The sequence below is a fragment of the Scomber japonicus genome, chromosome 18, assembly GCF_027409825.1.
Source record: "Scomber japonicus isolate fScoJap1 chromosome 18, fScoJap1.pri, whole genome shotgun sequence".
Taxonomy (NCBI): Eukaryota; Metazoa; Chordata; class Actinopteri; order Scombriformes; family Scombridae; genus Scomber; species Scomber japonicus.
In genome coordinates, this window is record NC_070595.1 from 4,061,143 (window position 1) to 4,076,316 (window position 15,174).

At 39.7% G+C, this 15,174-nt stretch overlaps 1 protein-coding gene across 1 annotated transcript; it reads right to left on the reverse strand.

The window, feature by feature from the left end:
- Positions 1-12,647: 12,647 nt before the first annotated feature.
- Positions 12,648-14,549, reverse strand: LOC128378640 (glucose-6-phosphatase catalytic subunit 1-like). Its single transcript, XM_053338206.1, has 5 exons — positions 14,326-14,549; positions 14,117-14,226; positions 13,904-14,009; positions 13,709-13,824; positions 12,648-13,171 (listed from the first exon to the last, which is right to left on the reverse strand). The coding sequence occupies exons 1-5, from the start codon at positions 14,541-14,543 to the stop codon at positions 12,648-12,650; spliced, it is 1,074 nt and encodes a 357-aa protein (XP_053194181.1). The 5' UTR covers positions 14,544-14,549.
- Positions 14,550-15,174: the final 625 nt, after the last annotated feature.

Sequence of the window (15,174 nt, forward strand, 5' to 3'; positions counted from 1 at the left end):
TGGGACAGAAAATGATTTTTGCTACAGATGTTTTACAGCTGTTTTACATTTTGGGGAATATGGTCAGGAAATTGAGGACATTATGTATTTTTTGAGGAAATTATGTATTTGTTGGGAACTACTTTCAGTGGCAGCTAAATCCTGTATTTCTGTAAAGTATTTCTGGCAGCAGGACAATGTGTGTGGAATTGAGTCAGAGTACATTACAGTTTGTGTTCATGGTAATGAAGGTATAGTGTGGCTCGTTGTGTTTTAAACAATGGAAGTCTATGACACAAAGGAATGAGATATTCTTAGGCTTTCATACACACACAGTACTTGTTAGAAGGATGTATTCATTTGTCTTAGGCTGCGTTCAGACTGCAGGCAAATCTGATTCAAATCTCATTCCTTCTCAAATCTGATTTTTAGGCCTGACTGTCCACACTGTTTTTAGCAAGTGACCAAATCGGATTTGGCTCTGTTCAGACTGGGCCACATTAATGACCAATCTGACAGGTTGCCGTGGCAACATTGTCAGAGCGGAGGCGTCATCTAGTGTCTATTGTGTGATGTCATATAATTGCGACAGCAACAACAAACCCCCGAGCTTCGCTTGAACCGAGCCATGTGCTTCTCCCTTTTAACAGGTTTCTTCCTGTTAAAAGGGAGTTTTTTCTTGCCACTGTTGCCAAGTGCTTGCTCATGTGGGAATGTTGGATCTCTTTAAAATGAAAACTTGAAGAGTTCGGTTTAGAACCTGCTCTATGTGTAAAGTGCCTTGAGATAACTCTGTTGTGATTTGGTCGTTATACAAATAAAGATTGATTGATTGATTAATTGATCTCCCCAAAGATTAAAAATTTGGTTTGGTCCTCTGTCCATGGACTGACCTTTTCGATGTCCTCCGTTGCCTCTAGTGATATCAGCTAGCAACAACAACTGGACTAAGCGCGGGTCTGGACGTCACGGACAGTCAAATTCGATATGAGTGTTTGGAGCTGTTCAGACTCAGACACATCTGTCCAAATGCAATTTGAAACTACATCCCAAAGGTGGTATCAATCTGGTTTGCAAAAATCGGATTTCGGCATGCAGTGTGAACGCTGCCTTGGTGACCATCACTTACATGTAGAATGGTGTAAAATATGCAGATTTTCTTGTAATGTTATCAATAAAAAATTAGAACAGTACAAATGACATGACAATATTGATCTTGCTTCATTTCCTAATCTTAAGGCCCTGTCTTGAATAGTTTTAAGACCTTGATTGATTTAGTACTGTATGTATATGTTGCATATTGCTAAATTATTATTATTCACGTAGTAAATGTAGTAAAAGTAATGTGTCTGATCTCTTTGTTCTGGTTCAAACTCAAGCTGCAGCGTTCTGAATGAGCTGCAGCTGTTTAAATGCTTTTTTGTGGAAGTCCAGTCAGAAGACCATTACAGTAGTCGAGTCTACTTGAGATGAAAGCATGAATCAACTTCTCCTGGTTTGTTTGAGACATAAAACCCTTCACTCTGGATATGTTCTTAAGCTGATAGAAGGCTGTTTTGGTGATTGATTTGATGTGACTGCTGAAGGTCAAATCTGCACGCCAAGGTTTCGGACTTGGTCCCTAGTTTTTAGAGAGAGTGACTCGAGATGTTTACTGACAGCAATCCTCTTCTCTTTATTGCCAAAAACAGTGACCTCAGTTTTGTCCTGATTTAATTGAAGGAAATGTTGGTTAATCCAATTAGTTACTTGCTCTAAACAGTGACACAATGACTGTGTTGGACTGTAGTCTCTACTCCCGGGTTCTCCGGGAGTACGGGGTATCGGACCCCCTGATACGGGCCGTCCGTTCCCTGTATGACCGGTGTCAGAGCTTGGTCCGCATTGCCAGCAATAAGTCGGACTTGTTTCCAGTGAGGGTTGGACTCCGCCAGGGCTGCCCTTTGTCACCGCTCCTGTTCATAATCTTTATGGACAGGATTTCTAGCCCAGTCAGGGTGTTGAGGGGTTCCGGTGTCGTGCCAAAAAGTGATCGCCCGCGGCCACAAAATCAGATTCTGGCAGACGATCACTTTTTGGCACGAAACCGGGACCTCCAACTCTCACTGGATCGGTTCGCCGCAGAGTGTGAAGCGGCCGGGATGAGAATCAGTACCTCCAAATCCGAGTCCATGGTTCTCAACCGGAAAAGGGTGGAGTGCACTCTCCGGGTCGGGGATGAGATCCCCACCTGTGCAGCGTCTGCAGTAATGCGGACGCTGCACAGATCCGTCATGGTGAAGAGAGAGCTGAGCCGAAAGGCAAAGCTCTCGATTTACCAGTTATCTTCGTTCCTACCCTCGCCTATGGTCATGAGCTTTGGGTAGTGACCGAAAGAACAAGATCGCGGGTACAAGCGGCCGAAATTAGTTTCTTCCGTAGGGTGGCTGGGCTCTCCCTTAGAGAGAGGGTGAGAAGCTCAGTTATCCGGAGGGAGCTCGGAGTAGACCCGCTGCTCCTCCGCGTCGAGAGGAGCCAGATGAGGTGGCTCGGGCATCTGGTTAGGATGCCTCCCGGATGCCTCCCTGGTGAGGTGTTCAGGGCACTTCCCACCGGTAGGAGACCCCGGGGAAGACCCAGGACATGCTGGAGAGACTATGTCTCTCGGCTGGCCTGGGAACACCTCGGGATCCCCCGGGAAGAGCTAGACGAAGTGGCTGGGGAGAGGGAAGTCTGGGCTTCTCTGCTTAGGCTGCTGCCCCCACGACCCAACCCCAGATAAAGCAGAAGAAGACGGACGGACGGATAATGTGTTACGCTGGATCATATTGTTTTCAGGTTTTAATGAATGTCATCAGGCCCGTCGCAACAGGACAGGCAAACCAAGCAATTGCCTGGGGCCCCGAGCTGGCCGGGGGCCCCCAGACAACGACTGATTTTGAATTGAATGCAATGACAAACTGTGTGCGCGTCCCTTTAATGCTGTGATGGTCAATGCAGGAAAGTGCAGCGACACTGTTATCGGAATCCCCCTCAAAGGGGCCCCCACACTGTACCTATGTTCCTAGTTCGTAGTTGAAATATAAACAGCAGCAGTGTTCTTTTTAAACCAACTAAATAAAACCTCTTAATACACGCCCCATATTTTTTATGTTTTTAGCATAGACTGTATATAAGAAAGGTTTTTAGCCTAAACGACGTCATACACCGATGGAAACCTCAGACTATTGGCTAAAAGGTTATCAACTTCATTTCACCGAATATTTCCATAGGCTGGAACAGCTGTCAATCAAAGCCTAGTTGTCGTTGTCGCTTCTTTATATGTCTATGGGTCACATGTCCTCATTGGCTTTGGAGGCATGTACTGCCTGAGCACTGATTGGCTTGTGAGTGATTGTCGTCAGAAGCAGAAGCGGCTCACGGTTGTAAACATCTAGTCACGTGTACTCTGAGATGAACGTGCAGGTCAGGAAATGACATAAACGGACCGTGTATGGTTTGTTATTTGTGTTATTACGTTACGTGTTGGACTGAATACATGGACATATTGAGGAAAATATTCCAGTTTTATGGAAACGGATTTCATATTTCACAAGAATGTTGGCGAAATTTGGCGAGCTGTACAGAAAGTCCTGAGTCATAAGATGATCGTTGTGGATAAAGGGAAGATTTTGAAGGTATGTAGCATTATAGCTGTTCTTACTTTAGCTGAGTGGCTAGCCGAGCTAATTGCTAATACTATTACGGCTGTGAGCAACCATACAATGTGTGAGTGGTCTTGAATGAATCAGGAGAATCTAAGCTTTCTAACAATGCACGGCATGAATATACATGTTTAAGGGTTGCTGTTTAAAACATTCAGAAGAACGTGTCGCTACCTACTAACATCCGTTCCGTCCCGTAAGAGGAACAGCGTGCATTAAGAGGATAAACTGCCCTTCATTCATGTAAACATACACTCTGCCTTTTCACTCTAGAATACGGTGTGTAATGTGTGTCTATGTGTGTGTAGTGTGTGTGTGTTTAATCCAAGACATGATGTAGTCATGCATTGGAGTGGAGGAATGCATTGATGTGGCAGCCAGGTACAGAATTACGAGTTCGTTTTTTACATTGATCAGAGTCAACTGACTCACTTGCGTTGCTGTTGCCTTTACCGCTACTCGTTTTTTGTTTTCAAACGACGCATCGACGCACAGTTTTTGCGTCGACGTATTTTTTGCGTCAGCGTAATCGATTACGTCGACGCGTCGCCCCAGCCCTACTTTGAAGCTGATAAAGACATATATGAGGTCCACCATGAGCCAAGAGAGGCTCACATGACTGGCCGTTCTGTCAATTGAGCGTGATGTTCGCCGGTCTTTGGACATGGAGGACATTGTGGTTGCCTTTGCTGAAGCCAAGGCTCGCAAACAGCAGATGTAGATATTTTGCATATTTTTTAACGGTTAATCTTATATGTGTGTGTGTGTGTACTTTTATCTATGTTGGATTTTATATTTAATACCGAATTTGCAGTTTGTTTATATGTTGATAGCAAATGTTCAAATAAAATAAGTAAACATACTATGTGTGCAGTAGCCTATATGCAACATTTGTAAGCAGTATTTGCACTGTTAAGAAATATGTTATTGATATAATGTGTGGTTGAACTTCAACAGTGTGTGGTTCAGCTGTGGTTCCTGTAGGCTTTGGGCGGGCGGGGGCGTAGGTTTTTTTTGCTGTGGTCCAGGGGGTGTCAGCGTCGGTGGGCGGTGGTGGTGGGGGGGCCTCCAAGTTCATTTAGCTTGGGGCCCCCAAATTCCTTGAAACGGCCCTGGATGTCATATTGATGCCAGAATGATACATCCTGTGTTCTGTGTTACTATGTTATAGTACTATGCATTTTATAATCAGGATTATATACTGGATGAATGATAATGATGAAATGTTTTGCGGTAAAAAGCTGGAAATTAGATCCTCAAAGTAGCTGTGATGAATCTGATTGGCTTACACGCAAGCCCTCCCCAGGGAGAAAAATCAGCTGCACCCATCTTAAACCGGCTTTGCTTTGCTTCAGGTTTTGCTCTGCTCATCTTTTCTTTTCTTCACCTCACACATTCTTACTTTTGTCACCTTATCTTATTCTTTTAGTCTTTAATTATTCTTTATCTTAGTTTTTTAAAGTTTTTGTAACCTTGTAACTTTTTGTCAGCAAACGTACAGAGAAAAAGTAAACACGTCATTAAGTTTTGCATTCAGCCTGTTTTTGACATTTTTGAGGATTTTGACATGTGACCAGCGCTGAGATCTCTCCAGAAAGTTATTAAACAGTGAACTAGTTAAATTGGACTTTTCCTCCATCTGTCAACAACCTGCAAGAGCTTTTGAGCAGATAAACGTCTGCCAACCCTACATCTCATCATAATTCAGATGGACAAAGTCTGTCTTTATGGACCAATAAACGCATTCAGTAAATTATTATCAGTGATCAGAGGGTTAGTTTAGCACATGAAAGTAGGTTGTGTGTGAGCAGTCTATCAGTGTTTCCATCTTCTACTTTGGTTCATAGATTGGAAGGTGTCGTGAAACATGAACAGTGTTTAACACATGGAAAAGGGCTTTTTCAGGAAATCATATTGTTTTCTGCAAGGTGCTACATGCACAGAGTTTGAAGCACAATGTACCTCAAGAGTAAATCCTGACACACCAAGAACATGACAATTGTACAAAGACGGAAAGAAGGTAGTGACACAGGATAAATGAGGACTTTTTCCTTCATAAACAGACAGAATATCTGAGTTGGAGTTTTAAATGACCAGTCTGATCTGTGTGTAGAGGTGTGTGTGTGGAATCTATAGATCTTGTGTATTTTCTGTCTGCTCTATGTCTGTTATTGGTGATCCAATGACAATTTTCCACCAAGTTCTATTCTATACTATTCTATTCTATTCGGTACTGGAGGGCTTTTCTGCAATTCTCCCTCATATTCCTCACTGGCCGAGTAGATTTGATGTGACATCATTACAAAAATGACTATAAAACATATAGTTGGGGGGCGTCTGATATAGTGGATTTGGGCTGCAACTAACATTTATTGCCATTATCGATTCATCTGTCAACAATTAGTTGTTTGGTTCAATAAAATGTCAATCACTGCTGAAGATCATGTCCTCAAATGTCTTGTTTTGTCCAGAACCTAAAGATATTCAGTTTAATATCACAGGAGACTGAAAATAGTCAGAAAATGTGAGACATTAGAGACGCTGGAATTAGAGAATTTGGCAAATTTTCTTCATTAAAAAATGACTTTAATTGATTGAATTATTTGAATCTTTGGCAACTAATCAATGAATCAACTACAGTGGTATACAACTAAGCTCTGGACTTGTGGTTTTTATAGGTAACAGTTGTTTGCTGACTCATGGGACTGAAATGCAACACCATGAATGACATCAAGGAGAGATTGTGAATGAGCACTGTCATCTCTGTTTGTGTGACTCATCATGTTAAATATGTGTTTGACTATATACAGTATGATGTATGTTTTTACCCCTCAGCTGTTCGGGAACTTAACTCTCGGCCCCCTATCACACTTCCCCCCATATCCACCACCCAATTAGCCTCATGACCTGTTCTGTTTCTGTGCCAGGGAACTGTGTGCAATCACTATATGCACTTTGTAGACCATCTATGCACTTTAAATGATGAGTTTGTATGTATGTATGTGTGTGCATGGGTATGGGCTGTATGTATCTATATGTGTATATATTATTTATTTTTATCTACTCCTTTTTATTTAAGTATGAGATGTGTGTGACCGAGGATGGAGCTTTTTTAAATTTCGTTGTATTGACCTCAATGCAATGACAATAAAGACAATTCAATTCAACTCAACTGGCTCAGTAGGATAATATTGTTATCAAACCACAGTTGGAGGACCCCAACCCTAACCCTAACCCTGTTCCAGATAAAGAGGGGAGTAGTATTTGTATTTGTAAAGTAGACACCATGCCAGCAGCATTTGTTTATGGAATTAAGAAAGTTTAAATAAAATAAATAAAAAAGGGAAGTTTGTCAGTATTATAAGTACAGAGCAACAAAAATTGGAGCCCCACCAACTGAAGAGAAGACATAATGGGGAATGAAGTTCCATAAGGAGGTTGGACACTTAAGGTCATGCTTGATCCAGTTCATTTTGAAGGTGTAATTTATTTAAGTGAAGTCCAAGAAATTAATACCGCCTTTACTGCCATTCATTAAAACAGATTTTTTTAATGATGAGCATGGTTTTTCCAAACGAAATCAAATAAAATTTTGTCCATTGTTTGTTTTGTCCATTACAAACACTACTCTCTACTCCTAATGATAAGGCAGCAAATGTTAACCTTGATATTCATTGGGCCTTTGAAAGGAGTATCCAACCTCTTAAAGATAAGTCACATGAAAGCTGTTTTATTGTGTTTTATCAAAACAATTGAAGTGAAGATATAAGAACACCTTTGGGATTCATGTTTATGATACCTAGATAAATAACAGTCTGTTACTTATCTAGGTATCATAAAAATGAATCTATTAATGAATGAATCTAATATTCCAATAAGGAGTTCTGTTAGTAACAGAACTCTTAATTGGAATATTAGATGCATATCTATTGGAAGTTGAATCAACATAGCTTTAACAGCTAATAATTCACATTTTTTGAGATTTAAACGGAGACCAGATGTTTTAGTAAATTGTTCTATAATATCAAAAGCTGAAGGTACTTGAGAACTGTCTTTTAAAAACAGGGTCATATCATCTGCCAGTTGACTAATTAAAATACTTCTGTCAGCAATAGAGATACATTGCAGATTACTACACTTAATATGATCACATAAAAGTTGGGCATCTAGTAAAAATAGGTGCAGAGATATTGGGTAACCTTGCCAAACACCACGTTTCACAGCAAACCTGGGAGATGATCAGTTGGCATTATTGTAAAGACAAGTCTGATATTGTATATAACAATAGAAAGGAAAATAGTTTATAGAATTCAGAAGATAATCCGTCTGTTCCAGGGGATTTGTTATCTTTTAGAAGATTAATACAGTCGCTGATTTCTGTTTGAGATAACGGGAGATCACAAAAATCAGTATCTGACTCATCTAGATGAGAGGTATGTTGTAATGAATTCAGAAACATATTCAGATGTATACAATATTATGTAAAAAAGTGGAACAAAAGTTGGATATAATCTGTCCTATTATCATTAATAATTAGTTCATTAATGGTGTTTAATTTTGCCTGATATTTCTCCAGGTTGAAGAAATATGAAGAGTTTTGTTCTCCTTTTTCTAACCATTTTTTCCAAGTTTTTCATGTAAATTATACAGTTTTATTTTGTCTTCTTCAGTTAAGTTGTCTGGTAAAGGTTGAGAGAGTAATGAAATATCAGTGATAATGTTTTGTTCCTCTAGCTTCCTGATTTTAGCTAGATTGCTCCCAAAAGCTCTCTAATATTTACCTGATTCATATTTAAATAACTCCCAGTTTGAATCAAATGAATGATCTACTTTTGCCTTAAAAATGTATTAACTGAGAAATGTTCATCTTAGCTACACAGTATGTACGAATAGTATTATTCAATTTCCAATATATCGCTTTGCAATTTTTAACAGAGGGAAAGAGATTAATTGAAATATGGATAGCCGTGTGATCACTTAATGGACAAGGAACAATGTTTATTGTGACATCTTGTTCATTAAGATATTTGGAGACTAACCAAAAGTCTATAGGAGAAAGCCTTGTGTTGTCTTTATTGCTCCATGTGAATGTTACTGCATCTGGGAACTTAACTCTCCATACATTCACCACATCAAATCTGTCCATAAACATTTTAAAGAAAGAGTTTCTGTTGTTATTTCTTGTAGTTGGCCATCTATCTATTAATGGTTCTAATGTTACATTAAAGTCTCCTCCAATTATAATGTGTGAGTTTGGAAATTTGGTTTGCCAATGTTTTAGTCTGTATTCTATGTCATTAAATAATTGAGTGTTTTCTACCCATACACATTAACAGATAAAGTGACCTTTTGGATCAGTGTCCATGTGTAAAATGTCATTATTATATCTATTTTTCATGGTTAACACACCAGCCGATCTTTCTGCACAGTGAGAAAACCATAGATCGTTGCCCCACTGGGTTCTCCAAAAATTCACGTAATTTGAAGTTGAGTGTGACTCCTGACAAAAACAAAAATCTGTATTAAGCTGTTTGGTGAACAAAAATAAAGTTTTACGTTTTATATTATTTCTCAATCCTCTGGCGTTTAGGGAAACAATAGACAATGAAACAACTTGAAATGTGGAAAACTTACAGAAGACTTAGAAACAAGTAGTTATGTATACTGAAGTGCTGAGCATCAATTGCACCTTGAACAAGTAACAATATTGGTGACAAATTTTGAATGTATAGTTAAGTAAAAATAAAAGTGTCTTACTTAATCCTCAAATCAAAGGTAATCTTTCAAAATATAGGTGAACAAATTAGGTCAATATGGTTTTTGTAGTGGGGAAAATGCACAAGTTAGCTCAGCTTCCCTGTAATGAAGTGACTGATCATCAGTTTTAAGTAAGACAGGAAACTGAGCGATGTTGAAATCAGTCACGTTTTACCTCAAGTAACTTCTTGTCCATTTATGAAGGCCCGTGCACAGATATAATTTGCAGGTTTACCTTCACTTCGTGCCTTTTTTATCAAAGGCCATATCTTTAGCCTTGAAGAGAGATTTATGAAGGCCCGTGCACAGATATGATTTGCAGGTTTACCTTCACTTTGCGCCTTTTTTATCAAAGGCCATGTCTTTAGCCTTGAAGAGAGATCCTCTGCAAAACAGAGCATGTTGTCACCAATATAGGGATGATTTTTTGCAGCATCTCTGTAGGACCTCAGGGATAATTGAATGATGATGGGTCTCGGCGTGGAGTGATTTGAAGATTACTTTCCAAGACAATGAGCAACGTCAATAACAGTTGGAGGCATGTTCTCACCTTCTGAAAGGATGTTCTGGCAGACAGCTATGTCTTTTTTCTTTCGCATTTTCTGTTGGGTTTTCGGCGACGCCATAAAGCTTCAGGTTCCACTGTCTTGAGTAGGAGTCCAGCTCGCTCACTCGTGTTTGGAGGTTGATAACTTTCCTCTCTTCCTCTTTAAGACGTGCATCAACATTTATCATTTTTTTCTGTGTGTCCTTAATTTCACTGCATGTAACGTCTAGAGTTTTCTTTAGCTCCTCTATTTTAAGTGTATTGCTGTCTATTTTAAGTGTATTGCTGTCGTGTGTTGCTGTTCTTTTCAAGAGAGTCGACTCTCTCGTTAATGAGTTTCGAGAGAGTGGAAAAAACGGCGTTGTCTTTGGAGGTGGATGTCTGCTGTGGGTTATAGAGAGCTTTTTCAGCAGTTGGGGATTTGCAGGGAATTACAGGTAGTGGCGGAAAATCTTTTTCTGCCATGGTTACTGCTACTGGTGGGACAGGGCACATGTAGTCGTGAGCCTCAGAGGGGAGGGCTTTGTTATTATGAGCTCTTTCCCTGTCCCGGTTTGACATTAATTGCTTTTAGATGCCAAAGAAGGTACTTGAACGAGAGCTTCTTTGTTTATTCACCATCTAACTTTCTCTGGTGCAGGAGCTCAGCGAGGTGGCTGCCTACTCGGCAGCCACCGTGGCCGAACTCTGGCTATTTGGGTTAATCTCACCAATTGAGTCCACTGTGAATCCTATCCGACGAGGGATGAGGCATATTTTGTGTTTACATCAGAAGACAGTTTACAGTATTGGGCTCAGAATTTGTGGATTTTGTAAGCTGGGACTCTGGTTTAGAAATACTTTTATTTATACAAAATAGGCTTACAATATTTAGGTTAAAAAACTAGCAGTCTGTATGTTCACATACTTTTAAACAATATAACTTACACAGTAGGCATATACTAGTTAGCTTTAAAATAATTGAATGTTACTCCATTAGTTATTAGTAACTATTAGTAACTATAACTAGTTATAAAATAACTATTAGTAGTTATTTATGTATTTATGTATTTATTTATTTACCTTTATTTTACCTGGAAAGACGAGGAGGAGGAGTCCTAATTTACAATGGTGACAAGAAACATTTACAGCAACACAACAAAACACAAAACAATATCAGGTAAAGAAAAAAAAAGAAAAAAAAAAGAAGAAAATATTAGGAAAAATAAAACAATTAGAGAGAGGAACAGAAGGGGAAAAAATAGGCCTCAAAAGCTTTTATTTTATTTATTTATTTTTAGATCTAATCTTTGGTTTTTAGTGAACATTTAGTGACGTTTTGAACTGTTTTTGCCTTGAGCAGCTTTTTAAAATGAAATTATGTGAAGAGTTTAGACAGGAAATGTCAAGGTAAAGGTAAGGTAAGGTATCTTTCTCCAGAACCAAGCTCTGCACAATGGGCCTTTTCCTCTGCAGCCCCGAGGCTGTGCAATGCCCTCCCTTACCACCTGAGGGCCCCACAGACTGCAGATGTTTTTATGAAAGCATTTTGCTAAATGTCTTTTATAGGTTCTCCTTTTAACCATTTTTTTCCTGCTCTGTAGAACTTTTAGATAACAGATACAAATAAAATGTATTATCATTATTAGTAGTATTTATTGATCCATGGAGAATTTCAAGGTTAAAGAGATACAAAAAATACTATATACAATAAACAATCTCTGTAAAATAATCAGCAATTATATAAATCTACAATATACATGAATTCCTGATACTATATACTGTACAAGTGTGCAATGTTCCTGGGATTAGAAAGGCATTTAGTCATCACCCAAACTTCTAATGATGGCAGTGAATGAAAAATCAGAGAATATAAACCAGATTACAATTCATTCTGAGAGGAACATGAACATCTGTATCAAATGTTATGGCAATCTATCCAATAAATGTCAAGATATTTCACTCAAAACCACGTTAACTTCATAGTGACTAAGTTTTATAGCAGAACATCCTTCAATATTGTATTAGTTTATAATTCAGAATATCAGCTTCTGAAAACTTCCTTTCAAATTATAATTATATCTCTGTAACATTACCTTTGTATTACAACATATCCAACAAACAAAGTGAAAGTTTAGATTACTTTAAAGTTAAACCACACATGTAATCTGCCATTCTCATCAGATTTTGATTAAAATAATGCTTAATCCTGATAGTGTAACAAAAGTATCAGTATGTACACCTTTATCTTCAAATCAGTGAGAAAAGTTCAGACAAAAACACACATACAGAAACTCATGTCATGTGAAATAACCAATAACCAAACCTGTCTCTCATAGTAAGAAGCTGATTGTGAAGGTATGTTTTCGTCAGGACCTTTAATTTATAAGACTGAGCTCTGCTGATCCTGACACATGATGTTATCTCCAGTTAGTGTTCCAGTTCATCCCAAAGGCGTTGGATATGGCTGAGATCAGTTAGAGCTCTTTCTTCTTCCTTTTAGAAGTACACTGTATGCTGCAGCATTTAGGTTTGAATGAATTGGATACACAGACCAAACTATGAAATACCAAAAGGACATTAAAGTGTTGTCTTCATACTTTTGGCCATGTAGAGAAGATTTCAAGCCACAGCTTCACCAGTATTTGACATGATGCACAAAGGTCCATCCTGCATGTGCATGCATTGTGTAACCACCTTCATCACGCCAGCTTTTCCCCCTTGTAGCCCAGTGCTGCAGCCACACAGTGGGGCACAATGGCCACAGTAGCCAGAGGCACAGTGGCACTTTTACAGAATGACAGCAGATAGAACAGAACCCCATTGTGTACAGGCAGCCTAAACACTGAGTCAAATAACTGCAGCAGCAGCAGCGTCACACTTAAACAGATAAACCTGTAGATGGTGCTATCAGTCCTCCTGCTGACCGCTACTCTGCTGGTGTGCACATGCAAGGGAGAGTGGAGTCCTAGACCCAGGCCCAGCAGAGTCCCAGTATTTTTGAACAAGCTGGCCAAAGGATTGGTGTCCACGCTGACCCACTCTGCTCGGTGGCACCAGAGCCGTGCTTTCTCGATGCTCCAGAGGAGGTCGACGCCTATCAGCCGGAGGCACAGGTAGAGGAGGAGAGCCAGGGAAAGGAGGAGCAGGGAGGTGAGGAGGTAGGAACACAGACGGGCCTCATAGATCTGCCTGGTTCGGCTGAGGGATTCTGCCAGTAGGATACCTGGGAGGAATAGGTTTTTTCTTTTCAATTTTCAGTAATGCAATTTCAAATATTTTCCTTTATTGTATTACAGTATTCTTTGATGTGATGTGCAATCCACTTTTCCCCTCTTAAAATTAATTCTCATACTGTTAACCTTGTACAACCTGGTAAGTATATTACAGTCATACAAATAATGCAAATTTGAATTTAAAAGCATAACTGTGACTGGTAGCAGGTTGGTGTATGGAAGCTCACTTCTGCCAGAATTTTTTTTTTATTAGTTATATACCTATTTCAATTTCTTATGTGTTTTTGACAGAGCTTTGCTCGTAATTTTGTTCTTTTTGCATCTTGGATGCTATAGTAAATGACAATAAAATTGAATCCCGAATTTTGAATCTTCTGGTGGCAAACAGCAATCAATCCATACAAAATTAAAAATGATAATAGTTAATAACAGTTCTCATCTATTAACTGTAGTTTGTAGATTAAAAAATTAAAATCCAGATCACAGATATCAGAGTTTAACAACAGCATTATGTGTGCTGTCCATACCTATAATAACTCCCATGATGACCTGATGTGGGAAGTGAGCAGCGATGAAGACTCTAGAGATGCATACACACACCTGTACACACCAGAACAGCGTCCACAGTGAGACACACACACACCTGGGGGAAATACAACATTATGACTAAAGGCAAAGTGCAATAGGTAATACACACCAAATACAAGAAAAGTTGATCTTACCATTTCTTGATTTGATTTCCATCTTTCTTCAGCACTGTGGTGAGGCATGATGACATCATTGTGTAGTACACAGCGGCGGCGCCCATTGCGTGACCTGATGGACTTGCTGTCAGGAGAGGAAGTGAATTTTAAAAGTTTGACTTGAGTAGATACTGAAATTTGTATTTCAGCCAAAGTCATCTTAAACATGTTACTACTACGGTGTGCTCCTACCAGGCCCAGTCTCACATGTCATGGGAAACTGCTCTATCATTGGCTGGGAAGAGTTGCCATAGAAACTTGTCTCCTGAATCCACCAATAGGGGTGCTCTCCAAAAAAAAGCCTGAACAAGAATGGTGTCAAACTTTATAAATAAACTTGGATTTAAACAGGCCTGCATCATTATCATCATCATCATCATCATTCCAGTCACATGACTCACCATTTCAGCATCAGGTTGACCCAGTCTCCCACTACTGCCACCCACACCAGTTTGACTGCTTCGGCTTGCCGTACATGGAACCATATGGGGAACAGCAGGAAGAAGGTGTTGTGTAGGTCAGTTGCTGTGGAGACCAACAGGAAGTAGTTCTGGCTGTGGTTGTATTGGGTCTGCAGGTAGTATGTACTGCTCACACCGGAACTGTGGAGTAAATCCATTACCACTGCAAGAGGGTGGACAAAGGGAAAATGTAATAGTGTATGTTCACATATGGTGCTTTTCCACTACACAGTTCTAGCACTACTCGGCTCGACTCGGCTCGACACGGTTCCAGGAACAACCTTTTCCATTACAAAAAGGTATTTACTCAACGTGGGCGGGGTCGTCATAGCACGGCTCCGCGAAACTGCCGTTTTATACGCGACAAAAACACATTTGAGGACATGGAAGCAGTGGTGTACTTGCTGCTGTATATGGCGTTCTGTCACACACAAAGCAAGAAAATTGAGCCGTATGGCTGTAACACTGTTGCCGGTATTTAAAAATGCCGGTTTGATTCTTGTGTGGGACGGCTCATGACTCTTCCAGCAACAACTCTTCTGACCAATCAGTGGCCGGCAGTCTGTTGACGTCACATTTAGTATCGGCTCGGCTCGCTTGGAACCTCAGCAGAGCAGGTACTAAAAAAATACCAGGTACCAGGTACTATCCTTAGTGGAAACGCAAAACAAAACGAGTCGAGTCGAGTCGAGTCGTGCTGGAACTGTGTAGTGGAAAAGCGCCATTATATGTTAGAACCAGAAAAAGAAAGATAATTTAATAAAGAGTACATCTGTATGTTTATCCCAA

What these genes read in the sequence shown, in the direction of transcription:
- LOC128378640 (XM_053338206.1), bottom strand. Translation starts at nt 14,543, where the DNA reads ATGGATTTACTCCACAGTTCCGGTGTGAGCAGTACATACTACCTGCAG. An exon ending in GTCAACCTGATGCTGAAATG is followed by an intron (nt 14,227 to 14,325) that starts GTGAGTCATGTG and finishes ATTCTTGTTCAG; the next exon opens with GCTTTTTTTTGGAGAGCACC. An exon ending in CATCATGGGAGTTATTATAG is followed by an intron (nt 13,172 to 13,708) that starts GTATGGACAGCA and finishes TATTCCTCCCAG; the next exon opens with GTATCCTACTGGCAGAATCC.